This window comes from Chelon labrosus (assembly GCF_963514085.1).
Source record: "Chelon labrosus genome assembly, chromosome: 10".
NCBI classification, from domain to species: domain Eukaryota; kingdom Metazoa; phylum Chordata; class Actinopteri; order Mugiliformes; family Mugilidae; genus Chelon; species Chelon labrosus.
Window position 1 is genome coordinate 15,367,363 of NC_140360.1, and position 26,015 is coordinate 15,393,377.

The 26,015-nt window shown below is 41.3% G+C and overlaps 2 protein-coding genes across 5 annotated transcripts; one reads left to right on the plus strand and one right to left on the minus strand.

Moving 5' to 3' along the window:
• Positions 1-1,205: 1,205 nt before the first annotated feature.
• rnf114 (ring finger protein 114) lies at positions 1,206-6,621 on the minus strand. 3 transcript variants are annotated; one of them, XR_014699256.1, is made up of 7 exons: positions 6,422-6,621; positions 5,730-5,880; positions 5,364-5,470; positions 3,555-3,669; positions 3,021-3,128; positions 2,718-2,929; positions 1,206-2,127 (listed from the first exon to the last, which is right to left on the minus strand). XR_014699256.1 is itself a non-coding variant. In XM_084552692.1 (6 exons), the coding sequence occupies exons 1-6, from the start codon at positions 6,556-6,558 to the stop codon at positions 2,864-2,866; spliced, it is 684 nt and encodes a 227-aa protein (XP_084408818.1). In that variant the 5' UTR covers positions 6,559-6,621; the 3' UTR covers positions 2,137-2,863. The 3 variants fall into 3 exon arrangements, 1 of the variants encoding a protein (XP_084408818.1); XR_014699257.1 differs by lacking the exon at positions 1,206-2,127 and adding an exon at positions 2,137-2,558; XM_084552692.1 differs by lacking the exon at positions 1,206-2,127 and having other exon boundaries at positions 2,137-2,929.
• Positions 6,622-6,929: 308 nt separating this feature from the next.
• spata2 (spermatogenesis associated 2) lies at positions 6,930-15,303 on the plus strand. 2 transcript variants are annotated; one of them, XM_084552831.1, is made up of 3 exons: positions 6,930-7,361; positions 8,421-9,259; positions 9,978-15,303. In XM_084552831.1, the coding sequence occupies exons 2-3, from the start codon at positions 8,909-8,911 to the stop codon at positions 11,331-11,333; spliced, it is 1,707 nt and encodes a 568-aa protein (XP_084408957.1). In that variant the 5' UTR covers positions 6,930-7,361; positions 8,421-8,908; the 3' UTR covers positions 11,334-15,303. The 2 variants fall into 2 exon arrangements, with proteins under 2 accessions (XP_084408957.1, XP_084408958.1); XM_084552832.1 differs by lacking the exon at positions 6,930-7,361 and having other exon boundaries at positions 8,399-9,259.
• The last annotated feature ends 10,712 nt before the right edge of the window (positions 15,304-26,015 follow it).

Genomic DNA, 26,015 nt, shown 5'->3' on the forward strand with positions numbered 1-26,015 from the left:
AGGCATGAACTTACAAGTTCAGGGATGCTGAGTTTCCTGCATCACAGGAGACTTGTGGCGGGAGGTAGAGGAGGTTAATAATACACTGAAGGGAAACAAAAGACCGGCGGAGAGGTGTCTAAGGTAGCGTGATGGTACGACACACTTCTAAAACAAGCCACCGTCCCCACGCCTCTCGCAGTGTGCCCTTGGGGCGCATGTAGCATTAATTGCTGCCTCCACAGAGCCTGCAGACTGCACACACCATCCACCGCTCGCATCAAAGAAACCACACGCTGAACTTTATGAAATTTTTATTCAATGTGTTCACTTCTCTTCCCTCTTTTCGCCCCTCTTTCTTCCTATTCCTATTCCCCACCTTGGCCCCCCTCTCCCTTTTAAGCTGTGCCACCAAACAGACAAGAAAGACTTCGCTCTGCCATGTTTTTCGGCTCGACTTCCTTCCTGCCCAGGAGCGCTCGAGTATCTCGTTAGTTCTCTCACAGCTAACATCACTCCTCTATCTGCCAGGAGCAAAAACCTGAATGGGGAAGGGGGGGGAGAGAAGAAAAGATAAGAAAGGGTAGGGGGGCGACATCAAGAAGTTTGGTGGGCGAGATTCTCTGCAGAGCTAGGTGGAAAACTGTAATACCATTTAGCTACGGTAATTACAGACACAAGGAGGCACAAAGGGGAAGAACAGAGATGAGAGAGTGTTCTCTCCCTGTGGACAATGTACACCGAAGGGCCTAAGTTTCGTCATGAAGTTAGCACAGACACATGCAAGAACACATTGCAAGATCACTGTTGGTATAACATGACAGTGCCCTGATTTGTAATACACGTGCAAAGGTTTGTAGAAAGCTTTCTGTCTTTAATGTATTCGACAATTAATTATTTCCCCTTACACACATCTTTTGTCCCTCGCGTGATTTTTGACAACTGGGTAAATCCATAGTTTTCGACGCACACTGGTTTCCTTTCAACCGCATTCTCTCTCGCACGCACACACACACACAGTGGTCATCCATCAGCAGCGGGTGTTGTTTCTTCCCCCACACGTCTCATACACACAGGTATAAATCACTGCGCCTGATTTCTGGGGCCAGGGTTTAAATAATTAAAGGGCTTTAATTTATCAGGATTTAGCACCCCCTGACAGTAGGGCCGACAAAAGAGAATGAGAGATATATGTGGAAAAAAAAAAGAGGTTGTTGTACATTGGAAACATATACAAAATTATTACACGTTTTATTGGAGAGAAAAATGAACATCCAGGCCGAAGTAGAATCGAAGATGAGGTGAAAAGGCATTAAGGTTCTGCTTTAGAGCTACTTGATCTGCGTGTGAGAAGTTTTATTTACCTAGAAGACAAACTGTGTGAAGATTTCTACAACTGTATGTAGTTGATCTGAGACAAATCATTGGAAAAAAAATAAAATAAAAATACAAGAAAACATTGATGTAAAATAACAGACACGATTCACAAAAATTCACGCTGAAATTTAAAACAGGAACGAGCAAAGTCAAACTGAATTTTCTTCATGTGCTGTCAGTGTTTAGAAGCACACAGACGGTACAACCCAGAACGGCTGAAGAGACGATTTTTCTTTTGTAAAGACCATGGACATGAGAAACACACGACAGTAAGTTACATTAAGTCATGTCACTGCTTTAACTTCCTAAAAGTTGTGGTTATTGTATTTCAGCTGTTACAAATAGCCCCACTAACATGTCAGTCTCTAATTACGAGCGACATTTTTTTTTTGTATGTTGCACTTAAACAAAACTAAATGTTAAAAACAAAATGGGAGAACAAACATGTATAGAATGATAGCTGTGTTGAATGATTTTGTCTTGCTCGTGGGGGGGGGCAGCCATGATGGTCGGTGAATGTAGAACTCTACTGCCCTCCTGTGGCCGTACACATGCAAATAAATTCTCACCTAATGAATTATATAGAAAGCTGCTGTTCTCCTCTTTGCATCTTTTGATTCATTGGATGAACTATTAGCCCTGTGAGTTTCGGAAGTCAGAGAGAAGATCTACCAGCAGGCACAAAGACACAAGGGAGAAACATTACAATAAAGCAAACTGTATCTCTGGCTTCGTTTGACCCTCATATTATTTATTCTTTCCAGTAGATCTCTAAAAAAAGAAGAAGAAGAAAAAAAAAAAAGAATAAACACATACATACTCTCGTGCACACCTCACCCAGAGACAGTTTAAAAAAAGGGCAGACCCTCCATTGTCTTCACCAAAAACACAACTCAGAAACAAATAAAAAAAAAAAAAAATCCCCCTTTTTCTCCCCTGAAAGTGAACATGCAGAGTCAGTCCTGTAGAATATTTTATATTATAGTTAACATTACTCAGGGACTTCACCGAGTGAAGCGTGTTGTTTGCTGGCAATAGTCAGCCACCTAGTGGTCAAACCCTCTTATAACATCAAGTATTGACAACAGGGAATTTCATCACAACTTTGGAAGTTTTTGGCTATGTGACACCGAGTCATTAATGAACAAACAGCATACAGAATTTAGGAGATACTCAACAAGCTATCAAGTCTACAGCGTAATCTGTGGGGGAAGATAAGAGATTATCACACCAGAAACACAGTATCACTCCTAAATCAAACAGTACAATATGTTCTTTTAATCATATTGCGTGATTTATTTTCTGAATAATAAACCTAGAGACTCATAGTTACAATACCAGTTCCCTGTGAAAATAATTACCTATAGTAATTCAGTACCACCATCCTCATTATAGATGAATGATGATACAGTGTGATGTTCTGTCTTTTAAAGACCGAGACGTCTCCCCTTCCTTCCTTCCTTCCCCTGACTGAATCCCTCCTCCTGGCGGATTGTTTTTTCACACTTCAGTTGTCAAGAAGGGAGCGCTGCAGAGCCTCCTGGATCATTGTGTGCTCATCTGTGGAGTAATCCTGCAAAGACATAAAAAAAAAATACACAGATTAAGTCAATGGATCATTTATGAACATATCAAATAAACAACTAGCAAATCGCTTTACTTACAACAAATGTGTCATAGGAGAATGTGTGTCTGATCTTCAGGTGCTGGAAAAAGTCAGCACTCCTGTAGTTAGGGTCCCCCCAAGGCATTGAGGCACAGATAGGGCACACCTGAACAAAGGCAGAGTAGTGAAACATCCGTTAACGTGTTAAATATGTCTGAACCCAAAATATGTTGGAACCTATGTTCTACTGATAGAACCATAATGCAGTAGTCAGGCCTTGATCCAATCAACATTCATTCAAACTCATAATGTTCTCAGATATAGAGGTTTAAACTCCCATTATTACCCATTATTTCTCGGTAGATGGCTTGATGACAGATAATATTAATTGTAATTAACCTGTAATATATAAATGAACTTTGTCAAAATTATCAACATCTGCTGAATCCAGCCTGACGAAAACTCACAGTTTCAGAAAACGCTAAAGCTAATATATCCTCATTAATAATGCAAGCTATTATTTCAACCACACGCTATTAATCAGTGTTCGCTTCCACGACCCGCTGATACAACTGCAGCCTGGATTTCTTACCACTTGGCGTGTATCTCGAGCATGTTGGGAAGTGCAATGTTCGACCAGGCCGTCCTGATCGAGGTTCTGGCAGTTGCAGTAGGGGCAGGTGAAGGTGTAGCGATTTGGCACTGAACTGTGAAGAAGCAGAAATAACAAAATATGCCACAATAAGAACGTCGATTCTTTTCTATAAAGAGGTTTGTTTCTCCGCTATGAGGATATTGTACTTTAGATGTAATAGAGAAAGACAGTTGTTTGGGAGGAAATCAACTACAAAGGTCTGTTCCTGATATGTGATAGTATACCTGCTACAAATAAGTGTTTCTGAACATTTTCATTTGTAAAGGTCATATGAATATTGTATATAGTATATAGTACATCTATATATAAAGAGGAATTCCACTTCTTATATCATCGGTCTTGGTTTTGCAGTTTTGGCCAGTTTAACAACAGATATATCCTGTCATCAATCACCAATCTTAACGTAACTCCACAGGCTAGTTGTGCAGTCTAAATGAGGGCTAAGTGCTACACTGCAGAGCCACTAGCTTTAGGGTTCACCCTGCAGGTTGACTGTACAAAAGGGAGAACGAATCAGATTTAAATGGAGCACACAGAGTTGTTGTTGTTTTAAAAGATATGGTTTAAAGTTTGGCCATATCCGAGTGTGTCCACAAGCTTCACCAAACAGCGTTATGCTGTCTTAGGGTAGGGAAACACCAAACTGATATTAATAAACAACCAACAACACACCGCAAAGACAACACCCAACAGACCAGCTGACACTCCAAGCCTGTGAAGGATGGGCTACTATTAGCTGGGTGGCTAGGAAGCTAGAAGAGCTACAAGCCGTCATACAGAGCTGTCTGTCTCATAAAAAGCCTTTATTAAATATCCAGACCTTCGCGTGCAAACGCAGCAAAAACCATAAAAATATAAAAAACTAGAAAAACGAAAATGAAAGTTAAACACCACGACAAGCCACTTGTACTGCATGACCCTTGCCTCATGTCATTTGAGACTGACGAGTGCCAGCAGGGCAGGACACACCACAAAACACGCACAGCCAGACTCTAGAAAACAGTTGATGGTAAGCTGGGTGTGTCACGGCCTTTATCCATAGTTTAGATAAAACTGTGACAGGAAAATCTGTCACAGGGGGGAAATACCAGAATCTTCCTTCAGGGTACTTTCTGTAAAAATGTTGTTCTATTTTAAGTGCACGCAGTATGTACGGTATGCAAGTTTCTCTTCTTTTTTATCGGAACAGAAGTCCCACAATGCAATGCCTCATTTTTCACAGATGTGTCGGTATCCAGATATAAAACTGTCTGGTTAATAAAAGGTGACGGTGGTTATATTTATGGCTAGTGAGACATGAATCCAGGTAGTAATAGATCCATGGGTTTAAAGGCCAATCAAGATACCAGAACGCTGTTAGCAGTTTATTATATAATACAGCAGTTTTGACAGGACAGGGAAGTTAACACTACTATCCTTTATTACAATAAACATATGCTAAACTGGACAGCTGGGATAGGCTCCAGCAGACCCCCGTGACCCTTAACAGGACTAAACGGGTATAGAAGATGAATGAATGAATGAATGAATGAATGAATATGCTAAACTGTCAAAATAAGGGCCTGGCTTTCTCATTAAAATTAGTGACAGACCTGTTTCCTCACATAAGGCTGGTGTTGGTCTGAATGTAGCCTTAACGTTACGCAACCCTAGGAGCGATAGTGCCTGTCCTTTACTGTCCACTACAGTGTAAAACACAGACCTTTGATGGCGTCCTGTTTTATTATTTTTCTCACTGTGTCTCACCTGGTGATGGCAGGCTGGCTCTGGGCAGTACTCCTCACTCCCTCCTCAATATACTCTTGGTATTTTGAACAGGCAGCTGTGTGGCTTCTCATCTGAGACAGACCAACCTTGTGAAGAAAAAAAAAAAAAATGTCAGTAACTACAACTGCATGATCAACATCATTTAACTGTCTCGTGTTTGCAGTTTGAACTGAATATGAAGCTTAGACTGAGAATGCAATTAATTCAGTGCATGTGTTCAGTGCAGGTTCAGGGTATATGTTTGCCTTCTGCGTGAGGGTGCGTCTGTCTTAAACCCTTTCATGTTTCCAAACACAGCAAAGTCTGAAGTCTTACTTTCGCTTTAGCACTTTAATAAACACACACCTGTACTCCACAACCCTTGCAAGCTGCCACAGATGAGTGGATGAGGGCCTCTAGATCAGCAGCTTTAGTCCAGCGGCCCAGAGTGCCCCGACATACAGCACACACAGGCTTCTGGGGACGCAAACATTCCTGCAAACAACTCTGGCAGAACCTGGCAGGAGATAGGTGAAGGAATGTTAGCATGAACAAGATAAGGGAAACAAGTTGCTGAAAATAACACTTTTAAATGTGCCTCTGGTAACGTCAAGGAGAGGCTTTTCTCATGCATTCATACTACTTATGGGCTGATATAAAAATACACCGTCTGATCCCTCGTACGATCCTACTGCCTAGAGCTTCCTGTAAATCAGATGGAAAGTCCCCACCTCAAGAGGGCGCAGGGACTTGTAGTCCTTTAAAGAGGTTTCAAAGATTAAGGCGATAGAGATCCAAACTACAACTCCCAAGCGAGGCCTACTCTTTGATGTAAACAAAACTGAAACTGATTTACCGAGCTGGAATTGGTTTTGACACATATTCGTGTAAGCGAAATAGAATTAAAGAGTCGCGGCACTAGCAGACAAGGGCACGGTAGATGTTTAGCGACTCTGGTGCGGCGACATGTTTAAAATCAAGCCCTTTCCTCCATTGTTTACCTCGCATCATTGCATCAGTTGTGGCAGACGTGGTCGAAAATAAGGCAAAATACTCACGTATGTCCGCACTGTGTTGTTACGGGACTGTCGAAAATTTCGAGACAAACTGGACAGATGAATTCTGACACGTCGTTGCTCCCGTCAGAGACGTTTTTCTTGAGCTGTGCTGCGCTAAACCCTCCGAGCATCGCCATTTCTTTTCTTCGCTGTCAGTCCCCCACCAGCACCAACCGTTCCCGTAACGACGTCACCGGGTTCGGGTTCTTTTTTTAAGCGCGAGGGCGGAGTCACCGTTGAAAGTAAAACACACGATAACGCGTTTAAATAATTTAATTATTGCATAAAAACTTTAGACGACCCACTCAACATTATCCATTACAAAATTCAATTATTATTTAAAAAAAAAAAAAAATTATCGTTGAATGTTGAAATGTTCTCTATGGCATGGCAAAAGTGAAAATAAAATGTTGTTTTGTCCGACAGTTCAAAACCGAAACGTATTTACACAATAAAACAAACAAAGACTGAAACTGGGCTTGGCTGAATAGCTGTTATCTATTTATAGGACAGTGCTCGTAAGTACTATTTCTATTTAACGACTGTTTTCCAGAAAATGTCACACTGAAGAGGTGGTAAACAAACGGGTAAAGTGCCTTAAAACTACTAATCACAACATAGATTTTAGAACTCATTACCTGCAGTTGGATGAATGATATTATGTTTTATTGTAGCGAGAGATAATAGAAAATCTATGCACACACCGTTTATTAAATGACCAACTGCACAGCTGAGCTGGTGTTTTTGTTTTCCGACAAACAACACTAGAACACCACATAAACGTACACACAGTGCAGCTGGGGTCTCTGCATCCCTTCTTCCTTTACACGTGGGCCCTTGATGCTGACGAACTGTCAGAAGTGAGCGCATGCGTGGTGAGATGATGGGAATTTCCAACAGCTGAGGAGGCGTAGCTAGCCATGGCTAGCACTTGTTAAAGGTAAGATGTGCGAATGGCGGCGTCTCCGGTGAGATACTAGTGTGGTCTCTTTCCTGAAGCTTAATAACACACGGTCGTACAAGAACCTTGCCTTAATGACCGCATATGTACAGGTAGAACACCTTAAACTCGCGACAGATCTCTGTGTGGCGATGAAACGCCCTGCTAGCTAAAAGCAATTGTTAGCTAGCCAGCTGCGCTGAAATGGGCGTTCACTGCTTAGCCTGTACTCACTTGGGGGGGCCATGCCAGTAATTGAATCGCGTCTGTCGGGTTTTAGGGTCATGGTTGATGACTGTGTAAGCTGTCATAGAATTTCTCTGTGTCGCCTTGTGCCGCTGCGACCTGATTCCGTTGTAGTTGGTGCGCAGTAGTAAGGCATGGTGATGTTGATGGCTGAGGCTTGTTACCTGCTAGCTCGCTAAACGGGTGTTCACTAAGGTTGGGAGGTAACTGGAAAAATCCAGGAAGCTCGCCAAGGAACGAAGGGCAAAATCTTTTCTCTGTCGTGGTCCAGGCCATATATTATATTGTAATCTTACTCATGTTCACGTGGTCGTATTTTCGTTGTGGGTTACAGCTAACTAAAGCTAGGTGCTACTCTGGTTTACACGCATGTAGTACCGATAGCTCAACATGTACATTAGCGCAAAGAAAAAAATAAAAAGGAATATGTCAATGAATGAGCACGGTGAGTCCATATCCTGCCTTTCTACATTATAATTTCTCAAACCTTTATTTTTTGCTCGCCAATGTCGCAATAATAAATTAGCAGTTGAACCTTTTAGCTAAGGTAGGTGTGTGACAGAACAACCCACACGGTGCATACTCACATCATCCCACTCATAGCACTGTTACAGTGCAGAATAGTAATGCTTAAACAGCGTGCCTTCAGTCTGAACCATCTGATTTTTTCAAAACACACGATGATAGTTACAAACGTGTTATTTCAGACCATGTAAACAGAATCTGAGTCTGCAGAAACAAGTGTTTCTACCCTTCATTCTGTGTCAGAATGAGATATTTCCATTGCTATAATCATCTCCTGTGTCATTACAGCTTGAAGATGTCTGAGAGGAATCACACGATCATGTATGTGTCTTCTAGATGAGTGACCTTGAACTCTACGCCGGCTGAAACCAAGGAATGGAAGAGATACAACTCTGCACTAACAGAGCATGAACAAAAGCTCTCCCTGATTTCATCTTGCATGACATAAGCCTGTTTGTCTGGAAATAAGTTAGGCTTTGAGCCAACACCAGAGATGCTCGTACGAAGGCATCCCCGCAGGCTGCAGCCTATCTTCGCCAACTAAAAGAACCGGACAACTGCGTCTCTTGTTCCGAGGATGTGCTGCTGAGTGGATGCGAAATTTCAGTCCGCTTCCACCTCACCAAAGCATTAACGACGACTGTGTGCTAGTGTGTGCAGAGAATGATGGTGACCAAAAATGGTGCTTGAATGTGGCATCCTGGTGCAGGGAATGCTAAAAGGGGCGAGGCTCTCTCAGAAAAGTGTAACAGCTGACTGATAGTCTGCTGCCAATAATGGATGCCAAGTTAAAAGAGGACCTATTTCGGAGGTATGTGACAGCACTGGAGAGGCGTCTGGAGGAGGGAGGGGAATATACAGGGACTGGGTCTACACCAGAGGGGGACAGAAGCAGACACAAAGACAGTGAGGCCCTCCTCTCCACAGCCACAGCTCTGTTAGGAGCCTACCAGCCAGATCCGGGACAACGATTCCGCATGGTGCGTTTCTATGAGGTGGTGGAGAACTCGCTTCGCTGCCAGAGAGGGGGCAACCTCAAGAGCCTGGAGAGAGCCTTCCACACTCTGGAAACCATCTGCACCAACCTCTTGCTGTTCCCCTGGAAGAAGGAGTTCAGATGTATAAAGGTAAGATTAGTATGTTGACACAGTTATCCTGTTATTACTAGTTAAAGAGTTTAGAGCTGATAATAACCAATATTTGGTTGTTATTACACTGATTACAAGGTAATTAATCATCAGCTTTATCTTAGATTCTTGGTCATGACATGTGAGCTACAAGTTTAAGTACAGTTGCAGCTCTTTGTCTCCATAGTTGATTCCAACATAATTATTCTACAGCATACACAAGTATTCCTTATAATCCTTGCCTAATAATTTAGTGTTTGATATGGCACGATACAAAATGTAAAACACAGAGTTATAACTTGCCATGTCTCCTGAATCATTCAACCTATCTCATAATATTCTGTCTTTAGATAATATCAAAAAGTAATTTCATGTTTGTAGTCCTGTTGAAAGTTTGTTTACATCTGTAGTTTCAGAAAACACACAAGCAAACCAAACCAAACCAGTTATCATACGTAGGTGATGACGGTTATGTATTTGAAGATACCACAGAAAATAATCATACCTGATGGAGAAGCTTCATTTAACTTTATTGTCATTTTGCGGTTGTAGTTTGCACTGATGTTGTATTGTGTAATACAAAGAGGTGTATCTTTTTCTATAAACGGTAGATAAATATCTATGTGAACAAGAACATGAAGTAATTTGTATTTATGAGTTGAGCCTTGTCATGTTGCCTCTTTTAAATGACAGACATTAATGTTGATTTCTCTATTAGACCTTCACTGGCCCGTACGTGTACCATCTGCAGTCTGCCATTTCTGATGCTGAACTCCGAACTCTAATGCGCACCATTGGCTACGCCTGTGACCATGATTCGCAGTTCCATTTACAGGAGCACTCAGGAGGCACAAATCATCTCCGCCAGTTGGCATTTGAGCTCTTCCTGGCCCAAGCAGAGTGTCGTCTTCTCGGAGAAGTAGTGGCCCTGGCCCGTGGTTCAGCCTCCGAGCTGGAGGCCCTGGAACTCCGCAGAGGTTGCAGAGATGATGCAGCCGGCTGCGCTGAGGCGCTCCGCAGACGCGACAGCCTTGGGGCAGATATGGCGCGTCTGTCTGTGCGGCCGATGGATATCGAGAGGCCTCATGGCCACCACCTGAGGCGAGGTAGCCGACCGTCTAAGTCTGTGGATGTTACAGATGGGGCTGGTCACTGGCACCCGGCGGTTAGCAAGCCTGTTTTGAAGGCCTCACTGAGTCTAAGGAAGGAGCCTCTGTTTGTGGATACAGAGGAGGATATGAAGGATGAGATCATCAGGCCGAGCACCTCAGCATCTCTTTTCTCTGTGGCAGCTCCGCCTTCCTATAGCCCCATTGCAGATTTCTTCCCAATTCAGTCACCTCCACCTGCTGATCCCTACTCATCCTACCATCTGTCCTCTTTGGATGAGATTGACTTGTACACAGAGAGGGGTGGTGCTGGGACAGGAGGAAGGCAAACTCCTTCTCGACCTCCATCCAGGGAGCCTCGTGATGCAAGGGATGGGTGGCTGCTCAAAGCGCACGGTAGTGTGAAGTGTCAGGGCTGTGGCCTGGGCTGCTCCTCAATGGCCTCCTGCCAGAGGTGTGACATGATCCTCTGTTCTGCCTGTCATGATGTGGACCCGTCCCCTTGCTGTGGCCTCCAGGACTATCATCCGAAATCCCCACGGCCACTTGATGGATACATTCCTGTCAAGGAAAAGCTCTCTGTCTACTCTAATACTCATTCCCACTCCCATCTCCATCCACACCCTCTCACGCTGACCCACTCACATTCTCATCCGCACCCTCACCCCCAGATGGTGGAGAAACCCCTCATGTCCACTAAGCTGTTTCCAAGCAAGTCCGTTGCCTTGACAACACCAAAGGGAGGCAGCAGTGACCGAATAAGCATGGGGGGATCGCGATGCGGGTTTTGCAACAAGCCAGGTGCATCACACACCTGTGTGAACTGCTCTAAGGTGTCATGTGACTCATGCATGAGCTTGTATGCAAAGGATATTTGCACGCGAAAGAATCCTCAGCACAGCTTTGTGCCCAACCATCAGCTCAACTTCAAATCTGGCACCATATCTCACCTGGTGTACCGATGAATCAGGCAGACAGATTTTATTTTACCCCTTCCCTTGTAGTCCTTTCCATTAACCCGCAATGTAGTCTTGTACTATTGCTTTAGCTTTCTTCCTGCTTAAACAATTCATTCACTATCTTCGCCTTTATCTGATGGTCTTTTCTCTAACCCTCTCTTGAACTTTGTACATTTTCTCTTATCGTCAGTAGGGCCATGGAATGCACATGCAACAGAGAGCCATATCGTCTGCCCATCTCTCTGCCTTGTAAAAGTTCAGGCCTTTTATCTATTTCTTCTTCCTTTTACCTTGCTACCTGCTCTTGAGTAGTCATGTGATGTTGTAGCGCTTCCCAGATTCCTCAAATTGTGTCCTCTCTAAAAGGGAAAAAGGAGAAAAGTGAGTTTAATTCCTTCTTATTTTGAATGAATTCCGTCCAAATGAACATGTATACTTTGCCTAACTTCTCAGCTAAAAAAATCCTCTAATATATAAATATATATATATATATACAGTATATATGTGTGAGGGAGTGTGTGTGTGTGCGTGCGTGAATGAGTGTGTGCATCTGTGTGTGTGTGTATAGAAAAGATCTCTGAGCTTGCATTGTGATAAAGGGGATCTTTTTAAACTTGAAAAAATGTAGAGAAAAAGAGAAAACTTACACTGGAAGTCAATAAGTCAATAGTATATATTTTTAATCTCTATTCTCTAGAACAATGTGAGACTGTTAAATGGGCATGAGGTCTGGCATTGGGATTTTCGGGTATAAACTCATGTGGGTGGGGGTGGGAGATATCTCAAAGGGACATATTGAGACAATGGTCAGATGCCATATATTCTATTTAAAAAGAAAAAAATATGCCTTGTAAATTAACCCTCAATTGTTTCTGGTTATATGACATGAGGTTTAAATGCTGCTGTTGACTTGCGATGTTGAAGACGTGTGGCGTTGATTTCTTTCTGGTAGTTGTGTCAGTTCCAAGCTTCCCCCCCGACCTCCCCACCCCCTTTCATCACACTCCGTAAGCCTTCATTGGTCATGATGTTGTCGTGCCCCCTCACCAGATCAGTGGTTCCCTGTCAGTCTCAGGTGGGGTCACATGAAGTCTGTTGATTGGTTTTAGGCAGTATGAAGGTATATACTCTAACGTGGTTTCTGTCTACCTCAAATGGCTCCAGCACGTACACCCAGTTTGACACTGTGGTTTCAAACTAGCCCTAAAGGCCTAAAGCGTACCGTATTTATTTCCTTATTCTTCTCTAGTTTGTGTTTTAGCTGAATAGAAAACAACCCCCCTTACAATCTGCTGTCACTTTTAAAGGTTAAGTTGTAGTTGTTTATTTATTTTTTTTTGGTCATCTGAATGACAATTTCACGAGGTGTTCTGCTCTGTTGCCGTTTGCAGTTTCTGTAAATGTACAGGTGATGGACAAAATAACTGGAACATCTGTAACTTCAAATGGAATCCAGTACAATAGCCCTGCTATAAAATACTTGAGAAGCTAAAATAGTTAGATTTAGAATAGTTTCATGGTAATTTCGAGCCTGTATTTTGTGATAGTGTGCTGGATCATATTGTACTGTGAGTTGTCTCTCTTTGTCCCATCTGGACTACAGAAACCACTTACAGTATGTTGCAGTTGAGTACAACAGACTGTTTCTGAGTCCACACCTCTCTTACACATTTATCGTTTGCGGCTTTTCAAATTTAAGTATCTATCGCATGGCTATTACACTATATTTTACAGGGATTCCTTCATTTCTCAGCTAGTTAATGACACATTTTATGACACTAAAAGCACTCCTTTGTGTTGTGCGAGGTAGTGGGAGTTGTTTCGGACCATAAATCCAGCTTAAGGTCCTTGATTTGTTCATAGTTGTCCTCGCGCAACTGCTGTGAAAATGTCATCAAACTCTAATTCAAAAGGCCATTCATCATGGTTAAATATACTAATAATCTGAGTTTTCGGTGTTTAGGCTTTCATTCTGCATGTAAGAGGAGAATTATGCTATATTTCTGTCGATGGTCACCAAGGGCTAATTTTAAATCACTTCTCATTCAAAACAAATGTCTGGGTTATTTTGACAGACTACTTAGGCTACTGCAGCCTTTTCTGTCAGGAATAATGCCTTAAGCTCATTCAGCTGTCTTATCCTAGACTATTTAAGCTTGTGATGTTGCCATTTGCCCTGTTTTGTGTTTTATCAGCCTGTAGGTTCGACATTAACACACGTTTACCAGGCGGCGATAAGTAAATTCAATTCTGTGATAGCTAAGGAAAGAATAAGAGTAAAGTACACAAAAGATCTTGAACCACCACACACATTTTTTCCAAGACCGAGCATACCTGCCATGTGTATTAACAAAATTATGCAGCGAATTACACATTGTATCCTGATATAAGGGTTGATTTCTGTAGTGATTACCATGTTTTATCATATTTTTACTGGAAGTCAGACAAGGGTTTCATACTTCTTTTCATTCCTTCGATTCAAACCTGTTTTGTGTCTTAATCATGTTGAACAAAAAGAAGGGATGCTTTGATACCAACTGGGTCTAGTTCAAAGAGTCTCGGATCAACTTTAACTAACTTGGGTATCAAAAAAAAAAAAGTCTTGAGTGACCTTAAGGGAGGAGTGCAATTATTATTTCATTTTATTTTTTCGTTTCCATGTAACAAAGCCTTTCTGAGTAGTTTGGTTATTGATCATAGATATATATCAGTTACTCAACTCATACCAGCAACAAAGATGACGTATTGAGCCATGATGCAAGAGTGATCATGTTGCCAAATGAAGAACAAATATCTTACCGGAGTAGAGAACAAAAAACCTGTGGCTTGCCTGGATGTACAGTTGTGTAACAAATGTGTGATTTTGCTAGCCTTGTCTCATAGATGTTGGCCTTTTTAAAAAGCCTAGAACGAACATCATCAACATAGATACCTACTCACACACCACGGGATGTGGATTTGACTTGACTTAACAGTGGACTGATCATTTGTGTAGGTCACTACTAAGGGCTAAACAGTCTTCAGGGCTGCTGCTAAGTTTGCGGGCACTGTTTTAATGTTTTTAAAGAGACGCTGACTTGTCATAGGTAAATATCTGATGTGGAGCTTACTCCGATGAAATTACTGATGTTGGGGAAAACAACAGTCATGGAATACATCGAGCCATTTTAACATGATTGGTTTAACCCACACCAGACTCACTCAAGTCATTGTGGAAGTCAGTACTCCCTTTACCTCTTTGTGTGGTTATCTTGCTGATATTAACAGTGGTGGTCTAGTTCGGTGGCCTCTTTAGCATTACCCCGTTTCCCTAACCTTTATCTTGGCATGCTCCGTACAAGGCCCATACCCATACCCCCAACCCCCCACCCCCACCCATGGCACTGAGGATCATCGCACAATGTGTATGTGAAGGGGTATGGACCTTATGATCGGTATGTGGGCATACATGGGGGAGGAAAGGGAAAATAGCCAAAATTGTTAATTGGTGAAAAACTATATATGACAATGAAATGAAACAAAACGTAAATGAGATTTTATAAAATAATTTCAAGAATAAAATTCTGAAAAAACAAATTTCCTGCCTTGTGTTTGTGAGTGATTGAACCTGATTTGTGGCATTACTAAACTATCAAACACAACATGTACAACACAGACTTAATTCTTAAGTCCGTTTTTATGGTCTTAACTGCCACGTACTAAATGGACTCTGTACCGGTTTTACTGAGGGAAGCAGTGTGTTACAAATATTGAGAACTGTGATCTCCCTGCACCATTACAGTTTGGGATAGATCTGCACTCAGTTCAAAGCTGTTTTGCTCTGACAGTAGCTGATGAGGTGGATGAAAAGCATTATTAATTCACCTCAGTTTTGTGTTTAAATACTCACAATCCCACGTTGTTAGGTTGCACACTTCTATATGATTGACTTTTCCTAATGTGGCCAGAAGATGGTGACAAAGACTCACAAATGGAGTAAGTATGATTTTATGTTCACTTTTGTACTTCATGCAAACAAATTCCATAGCTTGGTCTTCATCAGGATAAATATACTAATGATATATGAGATGCTTTTTGAATGACAGGTATGCGTGTATTCTGTAGACGCATAGTAAAGGCATTGTCATAGTAACATTTTTTACCGTTTCCCTCATCTGAGACTAGACTAGAGAGGCAGACTGCAACCACAGAGTAAATAGACCATTGTCAAGAAATGCTTTTTTTCTGCATGTCATTCCCTTCTGTTTCATATTGCAAGGCATAGTGTACTAAAATAGTTGAGCGTCACAGTAAAACCTAGAAATGCTTAACGAAGCGGAGAGAGTCTGCTTTGAGGAGATACAATTGTAACCGCAACACTGGACTGTCACGCGTTTCTGTTGCCAGTCATTCTGTCTGCTGTTTTACTGCAGTGAAGACAGGATGTCTGCACAAGCCATAATATTTTACCCCAGTAAAACAAGGCCACGTTTGTAGTTTAGAGGGAACAAAACAGTCATGTGCTAACTGTCTTTGCTTCAATTAAGTACTTAGCAATTGTACAAACAGATGAAATCAAATAAGAAAATGGAAGTTTGACATGCGCAGAGCTTTTGCTTCCTGGAAGATGGTCTGCAATAAATTCCTGACGAAGTAAACTAAGCACAGTGAAAAGGAGTTTGCATTTGGCCAGAATTTAATATCAATGTCTGACAAACAAAATCCTCTGCAGATACAAAGTGAGAGTTTTGATTATGTCTGTTCTCCTCTTCATTTCTCAGAGTGAATGACAGGCGGTAGAGTTCACACAATTAGAAAAGCATTCCTCATTTGACGCAAGAGAAGATCAGCTTAAAACTCTCTTTAACAGTTCCACTCAAAAATCTCACCCAGTTGCACATACTATGTCTTATAGACTTCATTTTGGAATGAACACCTGCTTTGGATAAATGTACAGATATTTGTATTGGCTTGCAGTGCTTTAGCAAATGAGATCTGGAGTCTGGGTCCCACTGCTTCTCTAAATAAGCTTTCATACAGTAACTGGATATGTGGACCAATGCCTTGCCTCCGACAAACTACTGTTATGTACAGAATAGCTGTAGCTGAGGTTATCCACAACAGTATAATGGGCATCAGCGAGACTTCTACAGTGACTGAAATGCTGAATGTCAGGCTCTGCTCCTCTGAGATATATCAGCACTGTGCTGACTAACAGCCTTTACCTGCCTGAGGGAACTTAAGACATACTGAGTAAAGAACATCGCTGATCAGCAAGACAGAAAGATTATGACTGATGACACACTGCTAAGTCATAGTAAAGAGATTGCTATGGAAAATGTGTGTACGGTATATTAACGCCATGTTCTTTAAGTGTTTCACTGTTTCCAGAGTCACTTTTAACTGCTAACTAAAACAGACCAAGATCTACTGCCAGACATGTGAATCGCGATGTAGTCGTATATATATTTTTTACGACAGACCTGTTCTGTAACCTAACCTTAACATAAATCTAACCTTTAACTGATTTACATGAAGCAGGTTCCTCATGTTGGCTGGAAAGATGTTGGAATAATTGAAAGCTGAAACAAAACACAATAAAACTCAGATATGTAGCCAAAATAGTCAAACATCATTATATTTTTTTACTTGAAGGCTGCATGTCCATGGCGCAGTGCATCTTGTTTGCAGTTTCCATGTCATTTTCACATTCTAACCTAAAAGCACGTGATCACACTAAAGTTGGAAGAATTACTTCACACCTCTGTAAATTAAATTATCTGAAGAGTGAAGGAGTGCACAGTTGGTGCGCCTCTCCTTGAAAAAATTGTGGAAACTTGTGAAAGATCCAGGTACCTCAGGGAAGCTTGGAAAACGTTTTTTGGTGTATGCGCCAATGAGCAACATTCATGCGAATCAATAAGATCCCATATTGTAATACGGTATCTAGTAGTCTGCTGGATACACATCTGCCCCACAGCCATGCTGCAATTTATTTATCAGTGGTTTCTCATGCTATTGTGTAATAACCCTCTACTGCCCAAAAATACTGCATTAAATCCCAGTGTGTATTTTCAGGTTTATATGGGGCTTTACATGCTTGTGAAATCCATGTCCCTGTTAAAAGAGCTCCATTTCCAGTCGCTTGGTCACAACAAGCACACGCATGTTGAGGCTGCATTTAAAAGAAGGTCCACAAGAAGGTCATTCAGAAAAAAGGAGCATAGAAACTAACGGCATGTTCACTGGACTTTGAACTGACCCCCACAACAAGAAATAGACCTCTACCAGATGATCTGAGAGGTCAAGGTGGTTCAAAGCTTTTAAACATTTCTATCATGAACTCGGGAGCGAAGCAATTCAGTGGTTTTATAAACTAGCAAAAGAAAGTAAAGTCTAATCCATACTGCAGGCAGTAAAAAGTGCAAAGGGCTTTAAGCCAACTGTGTGTTGTCCCAGTACTCTGCTCTGAGTGTTACAAAAGCAGGTACATGTGTCTTCAGGTCTGGTTTTGATATAATATCTCTGGCAAGACTGAGATCGGCACCAATACTGACCTCACTTCAAGAGTCTTATACGACAATATTGTGCTTTTAAGTTCTGTAGCAATTTAAACTGTTCCCACTAGATTTATGCTCTTTCAAAAGCTGGGAGACAATGAGAAATGGTTCACTATAATTTTAACATGAGACAAAACTTTGGTCTGTCATTGATAACAATGATTAGTTGACACACTTATTAAGATTTAATGGGCCTTGCTTCTGGAGTCATACTTGTGCTCAGTCTTACGACATTTTCCTTAACATCGTGTTTTTTATGTATTTTCTTTCTGAAAGGATTTTATCGTTGGACTTGCAGAATCACCAAGCACATTTGAACAACTTTTGTCCCACGGTAGCTGCTGTGAATGTGATGACATGACTATTACTTGTTTTTCAAGTCAACAGACACAGTGAAATGGGATTCTTGACGTCAAGCCCCTTTATAGAATGACTGCATGTTAATTTAGTGATTAAGCAATTTAAGTTACTTTGAAATGCTAAGATTGTAATTCACAATTTGCCTTTTGTTAATTACTGTGGTGACTGAATCAATATGGTGCGTGTGATTGTCTGTGCCTACTCTCATTTTCATTCTTACTACACTAGGAAGACTCATCTGCCGTCCTGAGAAAATTGGTGAGAGGTCTGACTGCAACAGCCACTCAGCCTTGATGTTTTTCTTATCGGCATCTTTCACCACTTCAGTTTCTCATTACCTTCACACAGCCCCGGGACATTGTTAGCCTAGAAAAGGTCTAGCACATCACCACTCTTACAATGCAGAATCAATTTCCCCAACATAAATGCTGCCCTGCTGTGACACTGTCAATAAAAGGGAGTTGTGTTAAGATGGATACAATGACATGCATAGAGCAAACAGCATTTTGTAGAAGAACAATAAATAAACGGCTGTGCAGTAACAGTATAATAAAGGGCAAACATGTACGCCGTATGGGGGTAGTCTCAGGGTTGTCACAACATGTTCAACAGTTTGACATCTTTGGGGAAGAAGCTATTTTTCCATCTTGTGGTACGTACTTCCATGTATGGTCCTACTGTATATTGCCGACCAGAAGGGAGTCGTTTGAAGAGATGGTGGTCAGAGAATGCGTTGAAGGTCCATTCCTTCAAGATCTTCAACCTGCCGTTTTATCAGTCCACCATCCCACTACCATAGACCCACTGCCAAGAGCCCACATATCAACAGCCTGAATGACTACCATCTAGTGACATTAAGACCTATCATTATGAAGTGCTGCAAGAAACTGCTTCAATGTCAAGTCAGTTCAAGCCTTCCACCCACATTTGACACACATCAATTTGCTTACAGAGTAAATCGGTCAACAGAGGATACCATAACAACAACACTGCTCTGACCTACCTTGTGCCTCAGGGGAGTTGTGCTAGGCAGCATTTTGTAGACATTAAGCCTTCTATTGATACCATACTTCCCCACGAACTGGTGACCAAAGTGACAGACCTGAGACCTTCTCACCTCATCTGCCCCTAGACTAAAGACCAGAGGTGGCAAAAGTATTCACATTCTGTACTTAAGTAAAAGTACAGATACTTGTGTAAAAAAATACTCTGGTAAAAGTAAAAGTACTGATTCAACTCCTTTACTCAAGTAAAAGTAAGAAAGTACAGGCTCTGAAATGTACTTAAGTAAAAAGTAAAAATGATTTTGCAATTAATGAAACAATTCAACCGTTGATAATTTGGCAAAATGAAAAAGGTTCTAGCAGAATAATCTAGATTGAACTGACCAGAGGTACTGCATGAGCACCTGAATCATTTTTAATAATAAACTGAGGGTTATTGGGTTGTTGTTTTTAAACTGAGAGCTTGCTAGCGTTAGCTATAAACTGTCAAAACGATGTGTTCCCATAGCATTGCTAACGTTGTAAACTGGCTTCCAAAAAATCCTCAAAAAGCTAATGATAGCAAGCAACAGAAACCACACCATACCTGAATTTGTTTTTTCAGATTAGACCAGTACTTCTCAAATAGTGGGGTCAGGGGGGCGTGAGCGGCAGCGGGGATTTTCAGGATTAGTGTCTTTATTGATGCTTGAAGCCTCGAATGACTAGGTGGCAGCAGTGCTCAAACTAATCAACAAGGTGACTGAGGGTATCGGAGGGTATTTTTCTTTATAACTGTGGGCATGTGCATAGATCGCCTTTTCACTAAATATGACGTGTATGGTCTAATTCTACGCTCATTTTGTCAGTCCCCTGTGAATTTCCATCGACTGATAGCAGGCACCTTCAGCATCAGCATCAGGCCAACAGGCCGTTCATTTTATGAGCGCATCATCGACTTTTCTTCTGTAGTCCGATGCCCTAGTCATGTCCGATCATATCACGTCTTTTACGTCATGTCATCTGTGGAGGTTAAAAAAGTAACAAGCCTGTTTTTCCAATGTAAGGAGTAGAAAGTACAGATATTTGTGTACAAATGTAGGGAGAAAAGTAAAAAGTCGTCAGAAAAAGAAATACTCAAGTAAAGTACGGAAACCTGAAAAATCTACTTAAGTACAGTAATGAAGTATTTGTATTCTCTGCCACCTCTGCTAAAGATTGTCAGATTGCCTACCGAGGCCTCAGTACCGGTTCCCCTCAGGACTGTGTACTTAGCCCTGAATTCTGCACTGTCTACACCTACACCACCCCAGCATCATGGTGGTGGGGCTCATCTGTGGGCGAAATGAATCATACTCTATGGCAAGAAAAAAATGCACATTCAGCCCAAATACATCAGCTGGGACTGCATGGAGAGATTCTCAGGCTTCAAGTTCCTAGGCCTTCACATAGAGGAGGACCTGACCGAGAGGGCAAATTACATTCTCAGGAAGAACCTACTGACTCAAAGATGCTTGGGTCCTACAACCACTGCTCCATTGAGAGCATATTAATGTGCTGCATCTTTGTTTGGTGTGTTAGCTTCTCAGTAGCGAAGAGGTAAATGCTCCAGAGGGTTGTCACCACCGCTCAGAGGAGCATTGGCTGTTCTCCTCCCTCCCTGGAAGATTTGAACACTGCCTGCTGCCTCAAAAAAGCCCATAGAATCCTCAAAGAGCCATCCTAACCAGGATATTCTTTGTTTGAACTTCTGCCCTTGGGCAAATGTTACTTGACAATCAAAACACAGACAAAAAGACTAAAAAAACATTTTCTACCCCAGAGTCCTAACCTCACAAAGTCCTGAACTCTTCAAGAGTAAGAGCTCGATCAATAATGTCAGATGTTTTGGTGTTTAACTTTTATTTCGGAGTCAAAAATTTTTTTTTTTTGAGAGAGAATTTTATAGTTTTTATAGTGTTGCTGTGTTTGCACTATCAAGGTCTGCATCTTCAGTTTCATTGTACATGTGCAATGATATTGAAGGCATTCTATCTAACTATCTGACATCACGCCTAGAAGACGTCTTCAACTGCCAGCGGTGCCCCAATGATATTTTCGGTAGTTTTTATCAATCTCTGCAGAGCTTTCTCATAATTTCTGCTGAAGGATGTCAAGATACTCTCCGGTGTGCACCAGTGAAAGTTCACAAGAAGGTTTTGCAGTAGTGTGTCTCATCTCATATTGATGACAGATTAGGACAGTGATGTGATGAGTTACTCTGATGTGTGTCTCCAGTCTCACTGGTAATTAACACTGGGCCGGGATCTGTTCTCTTTGCCGTCCAGCAAACATGATGAGGGTGTTGCATGGACAGGTAGACAGAATAAGGCATATGGGAAAGGGCTCAGTATATAGCCCTGTGCAACACCAGTGTTCTTGTTGTCTGTTTCCCTGTGTGGTTTGGGGCAGTTGGTCAGAAAACAGAAATTCTGGGTTTCAACTTGAATGTGCAAAAGACGATATACTATTTGTATCACATGTCCAAATTTCCACCTAATAACATTTCTCAGATAAACAATTTCTTTATAGGGAATTCTTGCTGTTCACCTTCTCTTCACTATGTAGTAATTGCAGTAGTTAGTCTACTCCTAAATGCAGCATGTCTCCGCTGGCTGAAGTCACAAGCCCTTGTTTCATATTCTGTGAGTACTTTATGATTTAACGAGGCAGTACACCTCGTGCCCGATCTATTCAATTTTCCAATGTCACCATTTTTCCTTTCCCCATGGAACTTGCGCATTAGTTGCCTGTGGCTACTTGGCCTGAAATCAAAACTCTGAGTGTAAATGTCTGCATTTTCTCACCTGTACCCATCTTGCCAAGGTCAATTGAATCATCAGCTAGAGCAGCCTTGACTCTCACTTTGTTTTACCAATAAATCAAACGAGTGACTTGCTCTCGGAGGTGAAGATGGTTTCACTGCATGTAAACCACCAGTTTGATTATATATTATTATTAATATTAGTCCAACCAAATTAAAGTGCACAGCAACTTAACTAGTTTGGGAATCATTAATGAAATAAGCAACAGCAACAGTAAATCATGCATTTGTAATCCACTATGAATAGGACATACTGTATTTAATGACTTCTAAGGTTGGTCTCAAAAGGTTGCTCTATGTGACATTTACACTTTAAAACCAGCTAATTTGGTTTGTTTATCTACTGATCAAATATCTTTACTCAAGAACGCTCCGACAACTGTATTGACCACAAGATGCAGTAACGATTGTGGCACGCAGAGCAAAGCATTTGTTCGACCTTTGATCTGTTGTGACCCTTCTCCACTCGATCCGAATCATGTATATTGACAAGTGAACATTGTGACCTTCTGCGGACATACATGGTTTTGTATAAATAAACTGCCTAGTTGCTGCCAATAAAGTTATTCATCAGGAGAATGGGCATTACAGTGGCAACTAGTGATGTTTACAAGCGTTGGAAATTGTCTTCTTTAGACTTTGGCTTTTATTAGGGCGGCGGCTATGACACTTTCTGACATAATAAAGAGAGAGAAAGTACTTCTTAAATATTTATACCCATCAATGTGTGCATTATTTGGTGACAGCAGGTCAAAGAATAAATTGCCTCTTGCAGTACACTAATCCCTGGCATCAGAATTAAGCTGCATAATTTTGTTAATGCTGAAGCATCAACACTTTCTCCTCCACTTTGTCAAGTTCAAGACTAGCCACCAGAGTGCTTGTTCAGGTTAAACATGCACCTGCATGTGCAGTAAAAATGTCCTGCAAAAATGCAGCATGTCACAGTTACGATTTGGCACTTAGGCTCACGTTATTACACTGTCAGACTCCTACTTTGACACATTTTCACACTAACCCATGAGCTGCTGAAAAAGAAAATAATCCTCCTGGGCCTGCGAGTCTTGTTGACCTAATTTCTTATTTAGCTGGACTCTTCTATACACTAGTCCCTGGAGTGGAACAAAATGAGCGTGATGTTGCCAAAATATTAAGAGCGATGAGATTATTTACTGTTTTCCTGTATGAGCATAATATCGTGGCATCATGTCCTTCAATGACAAAAACAACCACAAACATTTCAACTGCTACAATGAATAAATTCCATAGAAATTATAATTAAAAATATCATAAAATCCTCTTACTATTTTAAAATAAGTTAAGTATATTCCAGAGAGACTTATTCTAGCACATGTGGACAAAACATATGTATATGACTACACTATTTACAGTAGCATAACTTAAAGTATCGCACATTTCAGGGTGCAAGGTCTGTATTTGTTAAATGCACAACAGGGACATCCTTCCAAAACCTGCTCCTCTTTTAGAGACACCCAGTGTGCCGGCTGACTGTCTGGCTGTGTGTACAAAAAGTAAAGGCGTCTGAAGTTGAACAGTGCTACATCTGAGTAATAAGAAACCATGCAGTAGTGTAAATGCTTGTCCAGTATTGCTGTCTATCAACATCCAAGCCTGTTGCTATTACTTTGTTGGCTAAATATAGCATTATGTGACAAAAATAAGCTTACTCAATGGTTGTCTCCCCTCTTAGTCAGGCTGCCTTAGTTGCCAGTTTCTCTGTGGGATCCTGCAGAAGGTCTCCAGCACACCCGTTTCCATGTACCTGCACACCCACGAGTGGTCTGTTTATGAACCAAGGCACAACCAGTTGCTGTTTTCTCTCAACAGCTTATTTTCTGAATGGTCCTTGTCTGCTGATTCCTCTTATTAGGCTAATGCAGCTGCAGCCTCAGCTCTGACTTATGTATTTGCTTAAAACAAGTAGCCTGGCTGACCATGAGTTGGCTAATACGTTGTAAAAGGTATACTTATCGATGACCTATACTCATTTTTAAAGAGGCCATTTTTGGTTTGCGATACATAGTTTGCAATAAGAGCTAGGGGCTGATTTTGAGCAGCATTTTGAGCACTCTCCTGGACACCAAGAGGTAGGGAGTAGAGATACAAGCTAAAAACTTGTAGTTCTTAGGAGAGTCTGCGACATCACTGGTTTGTGGAAGAACAACACACTTTGAAGCTGAGCCTCAGAGATACATGACACACAAAAATAGCTGCTTTTGTTCACGCTACACAATATTCAGTGTCATTTGGGTTCGTAGCACCTTTATAGTTAATTTATATTCTAGATGTTATTTAAACCTTGGTTTTACATAAGGCATCCACGGAAGGGAATACACCACACTTCATTAAAAATTAACCACAGTCAACCTTAGCTCCAGAGTATCAACATAAAGTATATAAGTTATAATTATGAATCAAAATTTTTGTAAGTTTGACTCCATTGCTCTTTTATGTCTCTCACACTGCCAACAAGACTTTACATATTAAAGTAAGCAGATGACTCTGTACGTGTCTCCTGAGTACTTGGATACATCTCTACCTCAACAGAAATAGGTTTGGCTAATTAGTTTCAACAACACTTTAAAAAAAAGAAAAGATAATGAATCATGGATTAGATTTAACATAAAATTGCTCACTACAAAAACAACATTTACATAGCAACATCTCTGTACTTTTTTTATTTATTCATTTATTTTTTGCTTACTCAGAAGGACCGGTGCTTAATCAGCAGCTCATTTGAATGCCCCCCCCCCCCATTTTTGCCCTCACACTCTATTCAAAGGAAGTCTTTGTTTAGTGTAGACTGCAGTCGTCAGTGCCCTCCTGCAGTGGGGAAAAATAACCACAAAACCATGCATAAAAACTGATCTGCTTTAAAAGACTGTCAAATTTCGCAAAAAAAAAAAAGTGTTGACTGTGTAAATCACCGTTACAAGCAGGAAAATCTGGACAGGACAGAAAAAAAAAAAAAGCTGAAAAGGACAAAACAACATGCACACATCTAAACACGGCCACTACGCAGATTGTCTCAGCCCTCTTTTCCTCATCATTCTTGCTGCCACATTGATCTTTCTGTCTAACTGATAAGTTGTGTGATCAGCTCCTTGCTGTGGATTTACTTCAGTGCCGCAAAGCTCTCAGGTCTTAAGCAGCGATTTAAGAGGAATTGCAACACATTTTTTTACTGTAAAGTGCAATGGATAGATTTAGCTTGAGAGGTTGAAGATGGTCTCATTTTCACTTTCTGAAGAAGAGTACTATTTTTGGGCTTTCAGCTCATGAAAGGATGGGAGGGTTTATATCTCTATAAATTATGTTCTCTTCAACCGTGCTCTGAGCTTAGTAAAGGGAATTTACGCCACTCGTCATACATAATAAAGGAGTCTTGGAGCATACAATGCATCCCATGCAATGCAGGCTACCATTTAGTTTATACTGGGAATGACAGCTTTTATAGTACATTCACTGAGGGCACTGACACACGCATGTAACACTTCAGTGTGGCGTTACTTTGCCTTCACACAGTGGCAGAGGCAAGAAAGCAGTTTTATGATTTGTTATATAAGATGCGCATTATGTAAGTACTGAGAACGGGAATTCATGCTGTGTGTTAGTGCCAGCCCTCGAGGACACACCACAGCGGAAAGCCCTGAAGTGTTAAGGGATCAGTGTGTGTGAGAATCTGCCTCCACATGTGCCTGTGTGTATATGTTTATAACCAGAGAGAGAGAGTAGGGGGGGTTTCTTGACGGGTGAGGAGACACTGGGAGACACTTGCTGATAAAAATGAAGTGATGAGAAATAATAAGATGGATGAAGTGCAGTGATGCAACAGAGAGGAAAGGGAATTTGTGGAATATGCTGGAAAACGAGACTCAATTGAGAGAGGGAGAACAGGGAGGAGATGAAGATCAATGGAAGC